Source organism: Astatotilapia calliptera, chromosome 19 (assembly GCF_964374335.1).
Source record: "Astatotilapia calliptera chromosome 19, fAstCal68.1, whole genome shotgun sequence".
NCBI lineage: Eukaryota > Metazoa > Chordata > Actinopteri > Cichliformes > Cichlidae > Astatotilapia > Astatotilapia calliptera.
This window is the reverse complement of record NC_137440.1, coordinates 6,651,834-6,671,708: the sequence shown is the minus strand read 5'-3', so window position 1 is coordinate 6,671,708 and position 19,875 is coordinate 6,651,834. Positions and strand designations below refer to the sequence as shown.

Genomic DNA, 19,875 nt, shown 5'->3' with positions numbered 1-19,875 from the left:
ATTTGAAGACACACTTTATTGATCCCAAGAGGGAGCTTTCACAGCTTCTACACCAGCACAATTCCACAGCCTACGAGTTAGAGAGGATTTACAAAAGTAAATGGAACTTAAATATATAAAGAACTAGAATTTGCAAAAGCACTATGCAAGATTCCAGTAGAAGTATTATTTTGGAAATACTGGGTGTATCCAGTTATTTTCATACACTATTTGTGTATTATTAGCATGCACTTATCTTCTTTTCAAATCTCTACAATAGCAACATCATTCTGCAGCATACTGAAAATATCAAAATCTTTAAAATTCTGTAATTTTGTATTGCACTTGTATACTATCAGTTGCAATTGGCTCATATTTCTAATATTAGATGGATAAAAACAGATATGTCTGGGGATGTTTATCCTCCACTGCTTCCCTGCAGTTGTCAGAGTACATTTTGTTTTTCATCCTGTCAAACAAATCATCACTTCCACTTCAGCTCTCTCCACAGGCAGCTGTGAAAACCTCTCTCTTCTCACTTAATACAAATGAGTCTGTGACTCATCAGTCTGTTCTGACTCAACATGGGCTCTGTACTGTACTCCTTCTTTGTTGATGTTGGTGATCTGCATGTGTGTATGTGTTTATGTTTCTGATCGTTGCATACGTGTGGTGATCTGCTGCCAGAGAATGTAAAGTGTGACTTTCCCAGCCTTTTGTTCTTTTCCATTTGTTCCTTGTTAGCTGCCAGAGAAGATGGGAGAGTTCAGACCGAATAAATGATCAATTCTGATTATCATTAGGTTGACTTGTGTTGCTGCTCCCAGCTATTTTAGTTCATTTTCTGGGATGAAGATAAAAAACACAAAACTAAACATTTAGTTCTGTTACAAAAAAGTTGATCTTTCTGGCTACTCTCACATGTCTCTTTACCTGCACCCCTCTGTTTATTTTGTGGTCACCTAACAAGGTTTAACTTTACTGATATGTATTGATGAGCTATGTTCCAGACACAGCGTCTCTCTCCACCTGATTGAGCTGTGTAAGTGCTCCACCTAGTGGCAGAGCCTGCCAGTTGTCCTGCACTCTCACAGCTGTGATAGGTTTAGGTGTCCATTCATAATACTTCTGGAATACATGAGATATGATTCCACAACCGTGTTTTTGTTTGTTTGTTTCTTCGTGTAAATTCACACAAAACACAAACCTTAGAAAGTTTGAAGCTTGGCCTCTCTGCTTTCTTTTTTTTCTTTTCTTCAGATTCTCGCACAAGCTCGATGTTTCAGCCTGCCTTTAGCGCATATAATTCGATTTTTTTTTTTAAATTAAAAATATAATTGAACCTGGTGGTGTGGCCTCTGCAGCTCACCTCCTGAAACCAGACGTGTGAATATTCCTGTTTTATAAATGTAGTTTTTTTTTTTTTTTTTTTATGCCATGTGACTGCTGACATTAAAGTTAATTTACATAATTCTTCAAAATAGCTGCCAAAAGAAAAGGCCAGGGGCGCTACCAAATGGTTACACAGTTGTGAGTTACATTTACAAACAGGTAATTTCATGGTAAAATTATAAATCATCCTAATAACCACACAGAGCATTCAGGCATTTAAGAGTCCACCCTGACATTATCTGTCTGCTGCCTTAATTTAGTTTAGTTTGTTGAGTTTTAGAGGTTTGGGCCTGAGAGTGGACGAGACCCGAGGCCATCTGGAACAAGCTGTGGAAAATGGCCGATGGCCTTGGAGAAGGAATATAATGCGGTCTGGATGGTTTTGTTCTCCCACAAACTAGAGGAGGCTGGAACAGAAGTGTTATTGTAGTTCAGTCCCCCGACTGCACAACCATTATTCTGTTAAAATGATCTTATCCTACCTCATATTTGTGAAAATACAGAAGTATTATTATTTATCTCTTAATTTTTATCTCCTGCTGTGAGTCCTGTGATTTGGAAAGAACAGATTTCATTTGAAAATAGCTACTTAGAGCAATAGACAACATCCAGGGTTTCCCAGGATTTCCCCATGTAAAGTTGGATTGTTGTGAAAATAAAACTGCACATAAAATTTTTTTTATTGCTGCTTTTATGAGAATCTCTATAACACAGAGGTTAGTGACGCAAACACTAGTGGTTACCAATCACGCTCATGTGAGACACAGATCTCCTGAAGATGTTTTTAACAGGTTTTTTTGAGCTCTTTTCCCAAATCAGAATATTAAAATAATTGCTTCTGATCAAATTATGTCACTGTAATGACTGTAACTTAAAGCCCACCCATACTGTGTTGGCTGTCCAGTACAGTGTTGGGTTTTGTTGTATAATCATTTATTGATCTCTGTCTTCCATGTGTTGCACTGGCGGGTGGAGAGACGCTGTGTCTGGTTTGTCTGTTAACCTCTCAGTCTTTGTCCTGTATGCTTCCCTCCTTTCTTCACCCTTCTTTAATTGCTCCTCTGTATCCATATCTCATCTTACTGTCTTTTCCCCTCTCTTTTACTGTTTGCATTTGCGTCTTTCTCTCTTCAATCTGCTCTGTCTGACCGGCAGGCGTAACTCCAGATGCCTTGTAGTGGTTCTAAAAATTGTCTTCTGCATGACGGATGCCTCGCCTCACCTCGCCTCAGCCCCTTCAGCTTTGCAGTTTTCCTTCAGCTCTTTTCTGTGGCGGGATTCTTCACACCGGGTTCAACCACAGCGATAATGTTGCTTTTACACCCCAATCTCAGTTGTTTTTGGGAACAGGAACTGTGTGAAAATGGTTCTGGCAGAAATACGGAGACAGCTTGTGTGTCCGAATCCAACCCTCTGCTTTCTACTTGTGCTAAAGCACTGCGCTAGAATGTGTATCTGCTGCGGGTGGGAGAGGACTGGGGTGATTTTTCTTTATGGCAACAGTAAACTTGTGCTTCATACCTTGATATTTCTCCTTGTCCTTTAACTCTGCTCCTCTGCTTCCTCTCTTTCTGTCACTCTCCTATCTTTAAAATGTGCTTTCGTTTTGCTTGTAGACTTGTTTTTGGAGGAACTTTAAGGGGTGTTTGACACAAAGTTCCTGAACTGAACTCTTCTTTAACTAAAATTATGAACTTTCTTATTTGGTACAAATCTGACCACAAGATCAATTAAAGTTTCATCATTAAAATTTCATGTCATTAAAATCAAAGCAAAAAGTGGATGACCAAAAGAGATGACCAAATATGTGCTATATTTAGTTTTAAAGTGGAGCAAAATTTTGGTCAGAACTTTTCTTTGTGATTAAAAAGAGATCAATGAAGTGTTGCTGAACAGGTCCATCGATTTTAAAGGCCAGGGTCACGCAGAATGACTGCAAAATGCAACAAGAATGTGCGTGTTTGTATCCAGTGGATCTTTATCTTAAACAGTGAACCAAACTAAACAGCAAAACAGGGGGAAAAGCAGTAGCAGTGCCGCTGTGCAACAAATTGTAAACTGTGTTTGAGGTCTAAAAATGACAGATTGTGGTTTTAAAAACACAGGAAAAACAACAACTTCCTGCTGTGTGAACATGACATCCTGTGTTCAACCCAGGTGCAAATGATTGATTTAAACCTCAAACTTCATTAGGCTAAAAAAATTAAAACATTTCAGCACTTCAATACTGGCAAAGGCATTCACAGGAGCAAAAGTGATGACATTTTGTTGATGTCGTGGTCAGATGAGCCAAAAACAACAACAAAAAAGGTCTGAGAAGGCTTGAGGTCCATGTTAAAGCCTCCTTCCTCCTCTCTCTCTCTCCCTCTGTAGAGGTTAGAAGCTTCTCATCTCTCTTTTATCATCCGCGCAATTTAATTCAACATTAGCTTTTAGAATCCGTAGTGATAACTGAAAACGTCTCATGTGGTAGTCACGTAACACGCTGTAAAAAACATCGACTTTACTCGTCAGCATGATCAGGAGCACCGCTGATTGTGGCTCTGTAGGTTTGTGCTCCTGTTTAGAGTTTAGTCTTTGCTGTGTCACTCTGCTGTCTCATCATTTGCACTGATATCAGACAAAAACATGTTGTGATGTCAATAAGAGGACACATAAAGGTGATTGGAGTTAATGTGCAGTGGGCTTACATGGTTAAGTCTCGGGGAGAAACGCTGCAACAGTTCAAGTTTTCCACTTGTCAGGTTGGGTCTTGAAAAAAGTGAAGCTTTTGGCTGATACAGAGCCTAAACCTTGTGTGTTCTCTCTGTTTACCTTCTGTATATCTGTGTATATAGTTGTCAGGGTTTGGTGTGAGGGGGGGGGGGGTTACAGAGAATTTGCTGTATAAAAGCATTATTGTTGCATTTGCTGAAAGTTTAGGAATTTAATTAGTCTCCTTTTCAGTCTGATCTCACCTCCTGCTACTAATCTTCTGCGTGTGCTGTCCTGTTTGTGCATCTTTCTTAACTTCTAATAAAACTTAAACTCTTTGCTCACCTGAACCTGTGCCTGTCGCCTCTTTGTGTGTTCCTTCTCTTTTCCGTGTGTGTGTCATCATAACTGAGTGAGCTCTAAACCTGTCCTGCTCAGATACAGCAGCAGTGGAAGGAAGAACAATCACCATATCCGCAGTCCAGTAAATTGAATCTTTTATGTCACTGTTTAAATCAGATAATGGATGTTCTGCAGATTTGAAAACTCAATTCTGAAAAAATGCATATTTAAATTTAATCTCCCAGAAGCTCAGAGGGTAGGTTTATGTCAGAAATCAATAGCATATTATATTCTTCATTTGATTTCTGAGGTCTGTTTGGGTGATGCTTAACTGTCTCTCTAGCTAGTTACAGATCAACTTTTTTCCCCCATATTTTAGGTGTGCTCTAGTTTTTAAAGGTAAAAGTCACGTTGATGTGAAAAATTCAGTTTATTTGGAGTATGAATTGGTTCTCCATGACTACTTTGACAACTCATGGCAGTAACAGCTTTTAAACTTTGACATACTTTTCTTTAATAAAAAAAAAAACAACCGATCAAAAGTTTAAGCAAACATTAAAAATCATTGGAACTAGTTAATTCATATTTTGGATCAGTTTTTCAATTATTATTGTAATTTATTTCTACATTTTTACAAAAATAAATGGAGTTCTGCCAGGACTAGGAAGTAACTGACCTATTTTGGCTTCACCACTCTGATCCTACCATGTTGCTGGATATGATGACAATGGTTAATGGAAACATTTAAGGCATCCAAGTTGGAAAAAATATGAAATTATGTTTGTTTTTTTTGTTTTTTTAAATCTATGTATAGCCTTTTGAGTCGCTCTCTCCCACACAAGACGCTGCCCTATTCCTCAGTCAAACTTCTGATTCATTATTATTATTCAACAACACATGTTGAAAGGAAGTGGTGCAGGTGAGAAACTAGCAGGTCCAATAAAGTGCATCGAGTTTAACAGTCAGAGATCAAAGCTGTGCTGAGACTAAATCAGGGGTGGGCAAGTCCAGGCCTCGAGGGCCGGTGTCCCTGCAGGTTTTAGATGTGTCCTTGATCCAACAGCTGATTTAAATGGCTAAATTAGCTCCTCAACATGTCCTGAAGTTCTCCAGAGGCCTGGTAACAAACTAATCATGTGATTCAGGTGTGTTGACCCAAGGTGAGATCTAAAACCTGCAGGACACTGGCCCTCGAGGCCTGGACTTGCCCACCCCTGGACTAAATGAAGATGAAATGTCAGAGGTGTTATATTTCTCACACTAAAGATCTCTTCATGTAATGTCATTTTTGATTTTGGGGCCATCTATAGGCATATAGCTGACACCTTAAAAATGGTGCCACTAAATTATGCAGTGTGACTTCTCCAGAGCCACTCTGTGTAGCCTTTCACATTTGAAAAGATGAGAATAATGTATAACAGAATACACCAGCTGATGGTGCCACAGTTTAGGGGTAGAAGTCTCTCAGAATGAGATGCAGTGTAACAAAATAAATACAGTCTTGTTTAGTGCACGGAGCATTATTTTTGAAGTACAAGCCACACATGACGCATTAAGCATCTCTGCTGGTTTGTAATGAGTGTGCTGCTTTACTGCATCATGTAAGCACATGAAATTTTGCACGAGACAAGCAAATGCAGTCCAGTACAGCAGCTCAAGATGCTAATTGTAATACAAACAGACTAATGATTACAAGGTGTGTAAAACTAAATGTAGCAGAGCTGTTCTATTGGACTCCTTTAAATCACACAGTGATCTACTGAGTGTTTGTGTGAATATATTAGCATATACCAGTGTGCAGATAGGGTGTGAGTATGTGTAGCCTAGATTTGGACAGTTTTAATTATTAAGTCATGTCAGTAGTAAGATGCACAGACTTCTCTCGATTAAAGCACAGTAGCAGAAAATGTGTTTGAAGCAGTAATGAGAGTGTACGCTGGTTTGATGCTAATCTACATTCTGTGTCTGCACTCTTCTAAATATGTTGGATAGTGGTGTGTATGAGTGACTCTGTGACGTGTCCCACCAGGATGGCTCCGGCTCTCTGAAGAGGAGCGGATCCTTCAGTAAACTACGAGCGTCAATCCGCCGCAGCAGCGAGAAACTCGTTCGCAAGCTGAAAGGCGGCGGCTCGTCCCGAGACAGCGAGCCCAAAAACCCCGGGTAACTATCAACTCCACCCAGACACCTGCCCCACCCCGCTACAGGTTGACTCACCCTTTGCACTGGAGGCCTGGAGGATCAAGCCGGCCCTCCATCATGCAGCACGGCAGTTGGTGTACTAACCAAAAACAAAGAAGGGATTTACTGTACTTTGCTGGTGGTGAAGTGGTGGAAAGCTGTGTTTGCACATGGAGCGATGGAGGAGCTTTTTCTGGCACATACGCATCAGCTTTTTTTCCCATTGCATTTGTTTGCACTGCGATGCATTCAACCTTTTCTTTACAGTTCATGGTTTGGTCATTGGCAACAGTAGGCGCTTTGTTTCCTTTATGTAAGGAAATATTACATAAAAAAGAGACAGTATTTTAAGAAAATGCAGAATTATAGTAAGTGTATGATTTATATTTTTAAAATTTTAAAACACAAGTGTTATTTCATGGGGAGAAATCCAAATTACGGAAAAGGTATGTATTTAAAAAAAAAATTTAATATTAAGAGGAAAAAATATATCTTGTGAAAAATGTATTTTTATAAAAAAAAAAGTTTTAATGTTCTGCGTTAAGAGATACAGGAAAAGTATTAATATGTTAAGAAAAAAATTTATGTCATAAAATGGTCTAATATTTACAACAAATAGTTACAACAACATACATGTTTTTATACTCGCCACATGTCCAAAAACAATCCAGCCAAACATTTACATTGGTGATTTGTGCCTGACATCTCACGCAGGCTTCATGACAACTGAATATTTGCGTACTTGCACAGGTGTAAACAACGGCTTCCATTTTTGGCGGAAGGAGTTGGAATACACACACCTGACTGTTGTCTGGCACAGTGGAGTCTAAAGTCTGGCTGTGGACCACAGTTATTCACATGTGTACTTGCTGCTGGGGTTAAAATGTATTCTGTTAAACCTTCACATAAACAGTTCTTCATCTGAACGACTTCCACTGTCAGGAAGTGATTTTACTTTCAAACATCAACTTAGTTCAACACTAGCTTGCAAAAACCACCACCGCTTATTTACTCCCCCACTGAAAAGTGGAGTTTACGGTCTGTTTACTTCACGTGACAGGAAACTTCAAAATTATGTGGAATTTGAAAGCGACTGGAGGTGAAGGTCAGAATGGGTTTACGTATATTTTATTACTGCATTCAGAACAACAAGGTGATGACATGAATAACTTCAGACATTTAAATGTCGAATGTATAACAGAGTATAAAAGTTGCACTTTTTCTTTCTGAATTTGAATCTCTGAATGATGCTTTTAGAACACCTCTGTTGTCCTGACCAAACCTGAACTTTGTTAAACGAGAGAACCAAAGGGAACTAACTGATGAAATGGGAAAATAATACTGGCATTCACATGCTATGACAGGACATGTGAAAGAGCATTTGCAATGAAACTACTAATGTCTGCTTTTGAACTGCCTTTATGCTTGTTATGCTGGTGGGATTTATTTGTTTGTTTGTTTGTTTGTTTGTTTGTTTGTTTGTTTGTTTTAACCACTAATAGTTACACCTATTTATTGCATTTTGTGGCTCTGGATTGTTTTCTTTTTTTTCTCAACTGAAATACGTTTGAGTTTCATGTAGCTTTGGAATTTTATTTTCTTCACTTTCTTTGAATTTTATTTTGAAAAGCAACCTGTCTGCATGGCTCTTCCTGTGTAGAGTACCATGTTGATTTTATTTTATTTATGAATAAATGTTTTTTCCTTCCATTCGAATGCCTACTTGCATGCTTCATCTGTGTGCTCTTTTTTCCTTTTTTTTCTTTTGGTGCTGCTCTTCTCTGTGGCTCATGAGGATGATGGACATGACAACCGTCATGTCCATCATCACTATGACTGATAGGTTCTCAGTAAATCACTGCAGAAATGTCCATGCTAACTGCTGTACAGTGTTTAACTAAATTATTTAAAAACAATTGCAAGTTTTTAGTTTGTACAAAAAAATGGAGCAAAAGACAAAACTGAGGATGTTGCAATTTCATGATATTCATCGAGAGAGTATCTGCAGGTTCACAGTGGGGTATTTTCTGTTGTGCTATGACTTGCTACCTTGCATAGGGAAACCTTGAGAAACAGTATAATGTGTTATGCCTGCAGCTGGTCATATCTTTATGAAGGTCAGCTGCTCCTCGGGCTCTGTCCATACTAGTGCAGGAAAGCTAGACTAGACTAGATGTATAGCTATCTGTTGAAACATACAATGACTGCTGACTTGAGATGACACATGTTACACTGCAGCAGTAGTTATGGCTGTGCTTTGGTTCTCACAATTCCAGCTGTTACACATCTGTCATAGAAGTGTTGCAAATTCAGACAGACTTACAGCCGAGCGTTTCTGCAGCACCGTCACCCTGCAACACAGCGAGCTCCAGTCAGTCAGGCAAAGCAGGTACAGCTGTGCTCACAACCAGCACTAGCATACAGTCAGAAAACAGATGTATTAGCATTAAATGCACATCATCAGTGTATTCAGACAAAATGAAGGTTATCAGAACTCAAGTGCTTCATAGATGCTTTGACCAGTATTCTGTTCATTCCCAGTATATTTCTCATAAAAGTGAAGTTTTCTCTCTGCCAGTCCTACTGTAGAGGTGTAGAAGATCTTGAGAGTAACACATTTTGTGTATTTTGACCTAAACAAAGTTTTGACAATGGCAGCTTAAATAAAGACCGGAAACAAGGGGTGGGAGAAATTGGTATGACTGGCAACAAAGTGAAGGAGCTCATACTGGTGAGTTAAGGATATTGCATAGAAATAATAGGCAAAATACATTCAGCACCCACTGGCACACGTACGCACACACAACAACCCACACTTTACACACACTTTGTCTGAGCTTGTTTTAGTGTTCTGGCAATTTTACTTATTTAAAAGCTTCTGCGCTGACTACATTTTTTATTTCCCGCCTTCCATTTCCCATAAATTCCCATTAACTAGTTTATGGATCCAGTATCTCACTGTTTTATGATCAACCATGTGCTGATCTTATTACATTTCTCATCAGGATGGATTCTTTTCTGCAGTGTCACTGTACTGAAACCAGGTTCTGTGTGTGTGTGTGTGTGTGTGTGTGTGTGCACGGACTTTATTGAGTGTAAATTTCAGTCTACACCACTCATCAATTAAAAGACTGTTAGACTATATCCTTAAAATATGTTACCAGTTTCTTATAGGGGAAGGCTGTCTAAAGAATTTGTACGGTGTAGATCACATATAAAGAAATATTGAATTTAAGTTTCAGTTGCCAGATTTAAAGACTTCTCTGACAGCCATCAAACTTCATAATGTATTTTTAAGTTGAGGTTGAAGCATAAATTAAAGTTAATAAATAAGTTATATTTCGATAAAGCATGCAATAACATTTAAGAATGTTACTAATTACTATTACTGTAACAAATGAACAGCAAATTAGCTGTAACATTACTCAGGTGAACTTTGGAGAAAGTGGTAACAGATTTTACACTCAGCCTTCTAACATTCATGAACGGGAAGAGAAAACACGATACATGTGACATGAACGTTTCTGTGAAACTAATCAGAGTGTGAAAATACTACAAATGTCATTAACCAACACATACACTGAGCTCAAATCCTCACAACTGAATCTCCACCCCCTCCCCCTCACTTCTGACCCTTAACCCCACCTCCCTGCATGTGGGTGCAGCATGAAGCGAGCCAGCTCTATGGGGATACTTAACGTGGCGGACAAGGCTGCGAATGACCACTACCAAGTAAGCAACAAGACACGAGTGCAAAAGTATCTGCAGAGGGTTTTTAGTCCTGCTGCAGGCCAGGGGCAAAACCGCAATCAAAGGACTGCAGCTGGATCCCTAAACAAATTCTTAGAAATGATAAGAAATATCTCAAGGAGGCTTTTTCTTTAGAAAACAGTTAATCTGGGTTCGGTTAATCTGCTTTCGGTCTTCCAGGGAGTAATTTTAATACATATTTGACTTTTTAAAATTTCATCAATCTTCCCTCACTTGGAAATTGTGCATTACTATTTCAAGACAAAATAAGCCCACAGATGACAGTAAATGAACAAATATCCAAAGATGTGACCACAGATTTATGTTATTATGTTGTAGGAAAAACCAGTCTCTTAAATGATCAGAACCATTGGCAGATACTTTTTGACTCAAGTCTTTTATTTCATATTCTGATTTGTCATGTCTTTATAAACTGTTATTATCAAACCCTCCCCAAGGCTCTTATCATTCACTGTAAATAGTGATAAATCTGACATGGCTAACATCATTGTCTGTTTCACTAACAGTGTTTGATGTTCAATCAAATTTTTAGTAAGTTTGTTATTTTTTTACACATTGTTTTTACAACTTCAATTCTTTATTTTAACAGTGAAAAAGTGGTACATTGTATCCATAATTTCCTTTAGACTGCAATTGTAAGAAGGAATGTGTTTTTAATTACTTAGTATCATAAGAAAGTACAGCCTTGCCCTATTATAATTTCAGATAATAACTCTTGTTGTTTTATGATCTGTTGAAAGCTTTATGTATTTCTGAAAGTTTTTGATTATATCAAAAAAAAAAAAAATGTACGGGACCCAATTTTTTGCTCTACCTATAATGGAAAACATTCACTTTCCTGTGTTCTCCATCTGATTTCTGCTTGTTTAATTTCCTCTAGGAGCGAAATAATTGTCTGAGAAAAAGCCGTGACCTGAGTGCCAGCCACACTAACCTGGCGCGTTGAAGGTTTTTCACTCTGAGGAGGTGAAAGGTCACAGAGAACTGAACTGAACTTCTGACCATCCTCGATGTAAATAGCTGTTTGTGAAAGCTTGACATCTCCCGTATTCTACTTCAGCATCATCCCATCATGTGCTAACTATACAGATTTTAGTCTTTCATTGCACTCTTGAAGGTTTATGATCTCAGATGGTAATTTGTGGTATGTAATTATATCAGTACATATCAGGAGGGGGTGGGCTGCTGTATGTTTCCTTGTTCCAGTCTAATTCTATGTGCATGTACTGTATGTAAGTGTGTGCTGTTGTGAGTGGCTACTCTCTCAGATTACAGTTTAATTTTTTTTGGTTTTTCCTATACTAGTGGTGGTAAAAGCAGGCGCAGAGTGGAGTTTTAATTTTAAAATCACTTCTAATGTGAGGCTAAAAACTGCAGTGGATGAAGCCAGTAGGCAGTCTTAAATGACAGAGAGGAGCTCAGTCATTCTTTAGCTATACCCTAACAATAACTATAACAGTGATTTAAATATCGCTACTGCTAAATTTGCTGCTATGGTAGGAGTAAACTGCAACCTCTGGACCTGGAAAGGGTCAGTGAGGGACCAAAAACCCACAATTCATCATCCAAATCAAGTAAATCTCCATAACTGCCCATTTTATGAAAAGCCCAGCTTCACAGCAGAGACAAGCGTGTTTTGGTCTTTATAGATCATCTCTATCTGCATGCAGCTTCAAAGAGTGCATGTTTTCTATATATATAAAAGTTACCTGTTCACTCTTTCTAAGCTTTAAACCTATGGATAGCAAAAAAAAACCCCAAAAAGATTTAAAAGTGGATACAATTGAATCTTATTTAAAGTTGTTTTGTTTGAGCCTGTTTTTGCTAGCATCTCTTTTGAAGTGACCACTAGCCAGCTCTCTAGCTTTATCTGATCATTTTCCAGGTGTGCCGTTTTTCATCCAAGTATGTTTTGAAAAAGGAAAATAGAAGATTGTGAAGGACAGAATGCTGAACCCGAGGCTTCACAGCCATAGTCAGCAAACCAGTCGTTTAAATCACTATCGCTATGTTCATCTTTTAGATAAAGCTGCACTGAATTTCACTTTATTTTGCTAAAAGCTTTCAGATGCTTCATTAATTTGCTGCTCTGCTGAAACATGGCTAAAGAAACCATGTTTGTCTTCACTGGTACCGATCATTAAAACGACAAAGACCTACGATTTAGCTCATGAATCACAGTTTTTGGCCAGTGTTGATGATTTGACACCATTTTCTTTATATTTGGTTGTGTGCTGAATTCTAACTCTGCCAATAAGAACAGTTCTACTTCCTAAGACTCTTCACTCTTTGTTCTGCAGATTTCCAAATGAAGTTGTGCACAGGGTGTAGATTAGTTGAGAAAATCTCCTGATGTGTATGAATCTCAGCAGCTGTAGTTCACAAAAACATGGAAACCTGTCCAGGGATCTTTCAGCTGCCTCTTCCTAAAAATGATCCGTCCTGTGTTGATTGATTGAATATTTAGCTTTTGATGTATGAAGTTCCATGTTTACATGATTTGGGGTTTGTAAATTATGTTTTTATTTGTTTCTGTCTTTGCGCTGTTTCTTTTTATATCGTTCTGTAATAAGCCTTGAGAGCAGGATCCGTGAATTGACTAGCACACGAAGGCTGGCCCGCACACTCTCAGGACTGAGGCTGTACTTCCACACTGACTACAAACGTAATGTCACTCCAGACTTTTTAAGTAATGACGAGAAATGTTTGCAGGACTTTCAATGACGAGACAAAACTTTGCCATGTGAGTGAAGTTGAACCAAAAAGTGGAAAAGTTTTTAACGATTTTTAATGTACATTTTTTGAAGTGGTTTAAATTTCCAGTTAAATATAGAGATATCCAACATAATCCTGGTATGAATACTAAAGGACTTATCATTAAAAAACATTTAAACAATTTCTGTTTCTAAATGTACGAGTTGATTTGTGATTGTTCTAAGAGTTCATCTCGAGATTAAACTTTTCCTTTTACTGCCCTTTTGATAACTTTATGTTAAATGAAGGTAACTATGTGTACATGCTCACTTCTTTAAAAGGAAGCTACATAATATTTAACATATTTAATGTCCTTTACTGGTGGCAAGCTTGAACTGAAAGAACATACAACAGGTTAAATGATGATGAGGTGCCTTGTTTAAGAAATCCCAGAGATGGGATATTTCGTGTGGAGAGTTTCTTCTGTTTGAGCTGGGCTGTGTATTTACATTTCTTTTCATTTCAGACACACATGAATGCACATGATGTCCATTTATGGAGAAGTACGCTGCTACAAAATATATTTTCTATATAGATTGAAGTTATAGAAATAATGAAAATCAAAAATTATTAGAGTGCACATGCAATGGTAGTCTGCAGCTGAGTCCTTTTGTTTATACTGCCTCAGGCATATAGATACATTATAGATGTATATTTTCACAGGAACACAGAAGCCTGTTCTGAAATGTTAGAATTTTGTCTAAACGCACCTAAACAGCCTTACCAACTGCACGACCTTTGTGTGCATGTCTTTGAATTTAAAGTCTTTAAATTAGATTCGAGCAAAGATTATACAGACTAGATTAGAAGATTAGAAATTTGGTGAGAGATCCTGAGCCAGCTTTTAACATTAACATTTAAGATTAAATTAAACACAATGAACTTCACATTGAAAATTCAGTACAATGTGATCTAGACGAAGGCGTTACAGTAACATATATACAAAGATGCGCACACAAAGGATTGATGAGAAAAGCTCAAACAGATGAAACAGCACAAAAAAATAGAATAAAGCCTCCATATCAGCCTAGGAATGACCACAGTGGTCTGTTTAATAAATGCACTAATGATAGAGAAGTCTCCACAGATCAACCATAATCGGGTTTAACCGTCCATCTCCAAACAACCCTAGCACATTTGTAAATCTTTGGCATGAACATCTAGTTGAGAAGGATTTGCACTGGAAGCATCAGACTGACGTAAAGTAATAATGATGATCTCCCACCTTAAGCTGCATTGATTATTGTACTGATGTGTGACTCATGCATTTGCTGCATTGTACGTTGTCTCTGTTGTGTTTCCTGAATCTTACTTTTTTTTTTTGGCAGGGTTGTGCAATATGGTTCTGTTTTCATTTCTCTAATTTGTTGGGGGGGAAGCCCTCTTTACATCTCACAGATCAGACCTTTAACTTCAATAAAAATCGACACCTGACGAATTCATTCACATGAAGGTGTCTCAAACCATTATACTGTATTTGCCTTTTTTTTTAAATTATTTGTTCCAATTTCCCAAATGAATCTTCAGTGGTTTTGATGAAATATGCAACACAAAGAAAAACGTTTTGAATGGAGTGTACACAGATACAATGCAAAGATGTTGAATACAGAGGTTCAAGAATAACTTGAACTAAATACAATAATTGTGAAAATCTCAGAATGTGGAGTTATTGAAATTATTTGACTTATTTTAATATTTTAACATTTTAAATTCAGCAATTTAAAAATAAATGCGACCTGATTTTTTATTATACTTTGGCTATGCTCAATTAAAACAGTAAAGATCAACCCACTGGAATTTGTTGTGCAATCAAGTCACTTTCGTTAAAAGTCGGGCATTAAGCTTTGTGCAAGATGTGGTTTTATTTTCAAAATTACTTTAAATTCAAGCAACTTAAAATTTTATATCATCATTTGATCATTTCTTTGAGTTCATATTAAAATGTCAGTATAGGAAACTGAAACCTTATTTGGTAACATACAGTTATAATAGTGGATGCTAATATTAAACATCAAGCAAAAGGTTCATATAATGAGGCCAGCCCCCCCTCTTCGCTTGGTGTAGTATAAGAGCGATATCTCGCTGTGAGCACAGGAGCCCCACCCACCTGCTGTTCAAACCTTCTATTTGCAAGGGGCAGCCAATCAGTAGAAGAGTCATGGCGGCTTGTTTTAGGTAGATGACTTTGCCCAGAGTGAAGTAACTGAAAACTGTGATCAAGAACAGGGAGTTTGGGGAGAAAAACGGACAACTGCTAGAGAAAGGACTGCTGTGAAAACACAAGTAAGGACTAATATATTTTAAGACTACTTAAACATAAACTGAGGGAGGAAAGTGTGCACATCGCTTGTACATTGACACAGCGTGAGCTAAATAATGTCGGTGATATAATGGATGTAGCCCCATCTTCCTGCACCAGTCCACAACAAAGTGCATCCAAAGTGTAGTCCCTTTTCTAAATCACAAGACTTAAAAACGATTAGTTATGTCTATAACTTCTGTTCCCTGAAGGAGAGGAACGAGGTACAACACATAAGTATGGGATATCACGCCCTCGCGTGTCCTGGCTGAAGAAACCTTTATTCACGCCTTTACGGCAGATGACGTGTGATGACACGCGCAAGGCCCCGCCCGCACATATAGCCGCTGCCATCACCGTCATCCCTCAGTTCGATAGCCGCTCTTCACCGAGCCAACTGCTCAGTGGGGCCACCCTGTGTTGTACCTCGTTCCTCTCCTTCAGGGAACAGAAGTTATAGACATAACTAATCGTTCCCTTTCAGTCGATTCACTCGGTACAACACATAAGTATGGGACCTATATACACGCCCCGCAGAGCAGCCACCGAACCGGAACGGGACCACCACATCCTTAGTGAGTGGTAGACCCAGCAGAAAGGACAGCATGAGCCACCGAAGGGGCTGTAACGTCCAACCGATAAAACCGCACAAAAGTGTGCGGCGACGCCCAATTAGCCGCTGCACAAACATCAGCCACAGGCACCCCTCTAAAAAGAGCCCATGAGGTCGCCATCCCCCTGGTGGAATGAGCTCCCACCCCGTGGGGCAACGCAAAACCGCCGGTGCTGTATGCCAGCGAGATAGCTTCTACAATCCAGTGGGACAGCCTCTGTCTGGACAGAGCTCTACCTCTATTCGGATTAGCGAAGCAGACAAACAACTGGTCACACAAACGCACATCCCGAGTGCGCTCAATGTAGGTGCGTAGCGCACGCACCGGACAAAGAGAATGCACCCTCCTCTGCTCCTCAGATTCAAAAGGAGGGGAGCAAAAGCTCAGCAACTCAAACTCCATTGAACTATAAGATGCAGGCATGACCTTGGGAAGATAGGCGGCATTCGGACGCAATACGACCTTGCGGCCATCAGGAGAAAACTGTGTGCAGGCAGGATGCACAGACAGCGCATGAAGGTCCCCCACTCGCTTCGCCGAGGCCAAAGCGAGAAGTAATGCGGTCTTATACGAAAGAAGTTTCATATCTACCGACTCAACGGGTTCAAACGGAGGGCCACAAAGGGCCTCCAGCACCAAAGACAAGTCCCAAGCCGGGACACTGGACTTAAGCACGGGCCTCAGCCGGCGAACCCCTTTCAGAAAACGCACGGTGAGGGGATGCGCACCTGGTGTCACCCCGTCAAAACCGATATGACAAGCAGATATAGCCGCTAAATAAACCTTGATCGTCGAAAACGAAAGGCCTTTATCCAACAGCTCCTGCAGGAATGTCAAAACATCCACAATAGAGCACTGAAATGGGAGAGTGTGGCGGTCCTGGCACCATCGCTCGAAGGCTCGCCATTTGTAAGCGTACAAGCCTCTAGTAGACGAGGCCCTGGCGCTCTGAATCGTCGCTACCACACTAGGTGGCAGACCCTTAGCAACCAAGTTTAACCTCTCAGCAGGTAAGCATGAAGGTGCCACAGATCCGGGCGCGGATGAAACACTTCCCCCCCCCGCCTGAGAGAGGAGATCCCTGCGGAGAGGAAGCTGCCAAGGACTTGCTGCAAGCAGGCTGATTATTTCTGCATACCACGACTTCGCGGGCCACCAAGGGGCCACCAGGATCAGAGAGAGGGAATGCCGACGCACCCTCTCCAGAATTGGAGATATCATTTCCACTGGGGGAAATGCATACAGGAGCACGTCTGGCCATTGGTGCGCTAGCGCGTCCAAGCCCAAGGGTGCATCGTGGTCGATTATGGAGAAGTACAGGGGGCAGTGAGCATTCACCCTGGAAGCAAAAAGATCTATTTGCGCCTCGCCAAATAGATCCCAAATCTGAGCCACTATTGAAGGGTGTAACCTCCATTCTCTCACCAGAGGACCCCCCCTGGAGAGAAGGTCCGGCCCCAGGTTCAGGTGGCCCGGGACATGGGTGGCTCTTAGAGTCAGAAAATGAACACTGCACCATAACAGCAGAGAGCGAGACAGCTGCAACAGGGGAAGAGAGCGTGTTCCTCCCTGCCTGTTTATATAAGACACCACTGTTGAATTGTCCGTCCTGACTAAGACATGCTGGCCCTGCAGGACTGGACGGAAACGCTTTAGAGCTAAGAACACTGCTAACAGCTCTAAGTGGTTGATGTGCAGCTGGCGCTGAGCCGCGGACCAGATCCCTCTCACTGACGCACCCTCGCACAGCGCTCCCCACCCACTTAGGGAAGCATCTGTGGACACCACCTTGCGAAACAACACCCTCCCAATCCGAGAGCCCTGGTGCAGTAGCCCGGGCTCCCTCCAAGGACGGAGAGCTAGCATGCAAGACGCAGTTACCGGCAGCCTCCTCCGGAGGTGACGCGAAGCACACAAACGGTGAGAGAGAGTCCAGCGTTGAAACGCTCTCATTTTCAACAGCCCAAGCGGCACTACGGCGATCATAGATGCCATCATGCCCAACAAGCGCAATATCGTCTGGAAACGCAGTCTGCGTCCCAGCTGAAATTGAGCGAGGCAGCGATGAAACGCGGCCACTCTGTGCTCTGACAACCGTGCGCGGCTGGAAAGAGAGCATATTTCCAGACCGAGAAAAGCGATCTGTTGACCTGGGATTAGCGAGCTCTTCTGAAAGTTCACAGAGAACCCCAGTGTCTGAATGTGTGACAGAACCCGCGACAGCTGCGTCTCCGCCTGTTCTCTGGAGCAAGCCACGAGAGCCCAGTCGTCCAGGTAGGCCAAGATGCGGATGCCCCTCTTCCTGAGGGGCGCTAGCGCTGCCTCGGCACATTTCGTAAAGGTGCGGGGAGCGAGCGACAGCCCGAACGGCAGCACTAGGTATTCGTAGGCTACGCCCTCGAATGCAAACCTCAGAAACTGCCTGTGTTTCGGGTGTATAGCGACATGAAAATAAGCATCTGTTAGATCGATTGTCGCAAACCAATCTCCCGGGCCGACTGCACTCAGGAGCTGTCTGAGTGTTAGCATCTTGAACCTGTACGTTCGCAGGTACGTGTTCAAGACTCGCAGGTCGAGGATGGGACGAAGCCCTCCCCCTTTCTTCGGAATGACAAAATAACGGCTGTACCAACCTTTGTCCGTCTCCGAAGCGGGGACCACCCGTATTGCTCTCTTCTGTAATAGCGCCTGTATTTCCTCTCTGAGTACCAAGGCTGCCTCGGGGTTGACAATCGTGTTCACGACTCTTTGGAAACGAGGCGGCTTGACCCGGAACTGCAACCGGTAACCCATGGCAACGGTTTGCAGCACCCACGGAGAGGGGGCGCAAGCGCGCCACTGAGGGAAGTGAGCAGCCAGCCGGCTGGCCTGCAGCACTGACGGCGGGGCGCCGTCGCCCCCCAGTGTGTCTGCAGGGGACTGCATCCCCTGCCTGACCTGGCTCATTTCGCCTGCAGGTTGAGCATTTGAGATTGTTTGAGAGTAAACAACACTCTTTATTGATTGCAACATGGGAACATGTACATTTATACATTTTGTTGGGTGCACCTTTTCCGGGGCATAACAATGAAAAACAGCGGGAACACTCGATGTGGTCGCTTGAACATTCAACACATCTGAACCGTGTGCAGGGGTTATGTGCTTGGGAGACCGCGATAGGGAAGTGCAGCGCCTTCTGGGGCTGACAACCTGAACAGAACTTAAGCGGCACCTCTTGTGCGGCAACAGAGGGGTAAGAGCAGCGTCTCCCTGCTGCCGGATCCCTTCCCCACTCGCAATCACAGCTAGGAGGGCTGAGGCTTCTTCCTCCTGGGCGTCGGGTCCCGTCGGGGGCCCGGGGGAGGGCCTTTGCCCCAGGCCGACTGGCGTGGAGCTCGGGCCGGAGTACGTGCTCTCGCCGGCGGCCCTCCCACTCCAGCAGTGGGCGCCGGTCTCTTGCCAGCTGTCAGAGGAGCGGCGGGCCTGTGAGAGCTAGCAGTGGGCTTGGGCTGGGGCTGGCGTCTGGGGATGATGTCGCGCAGAGCTTCCGTCTGCTTCTTCCTCAGATCGAATCTAGCCTGAATGGCTTCAAGTGAATGTCCGAATAACCCAGCCGCAGACACTGGTGCGTCCAGATACACAGCTCTGTCTCTATCAGGGACGTCGGAGAGGGTCAGCCACAGGTGCCTCTGCGCCACCACTGTCGAAGCCATCCCTCTGCCCAGGGAGAGCGCTGCACAGCGAGACGCACGGAGGATGTAATCCGTGGTGACTCTAACCTCGTTAAGACGAGGTGACAGCGGGCTGTCCTCCGGAACCAGCGATCCAAGCTCCGCCAGGCACATTGCTTGGTACGTCTGGAGCATGGTG

General features: G+C 41.9%; 1 protein-coding gene across 8 annotated transcripts in view; it reads left to right on the top strand.

The window, feature by feature from the left end:
• klc1a (kinesin light chain 1a) overlaps positions 1 to 14,580 on the top strand; it is a 43,842-nt gene extending 29,262 nt beyond the window's left edge. For 4 of the 8 annotated variants that reach the window (XM_026151830.2, XM_026151831.2, XM_080293453.1 and 1 more), the window contains 3 exons: positions 6,437 to 6,570; positions 10,254 to 10,320; positions 11,240 to 14,580. In XM_026151830.2, coding sequence (XP_026007615.1) covers positions 6,437 to 6,570; positions 10,254 to 10,320; positions 11,240 to 11,305 — 267 coding nt within the window. In that variant the 3' untranslated portion in view covers positions 11,306 to 14,580. Of the gene's footprint in view, positions 1 to 2,526; positions 8,299 to 10,253; positions 10,321 to 11,239 lie in introns of those variants that run through there. The other 4 variants (XM_080293455.1, XM_080293454.1, XM_080293456.1 and 1 more) reach the window with 2 other exon arrangements.
• The last annotated feature ends 5,295 nt before the right edge of the window (positions 14,581 to 19,875 follow it).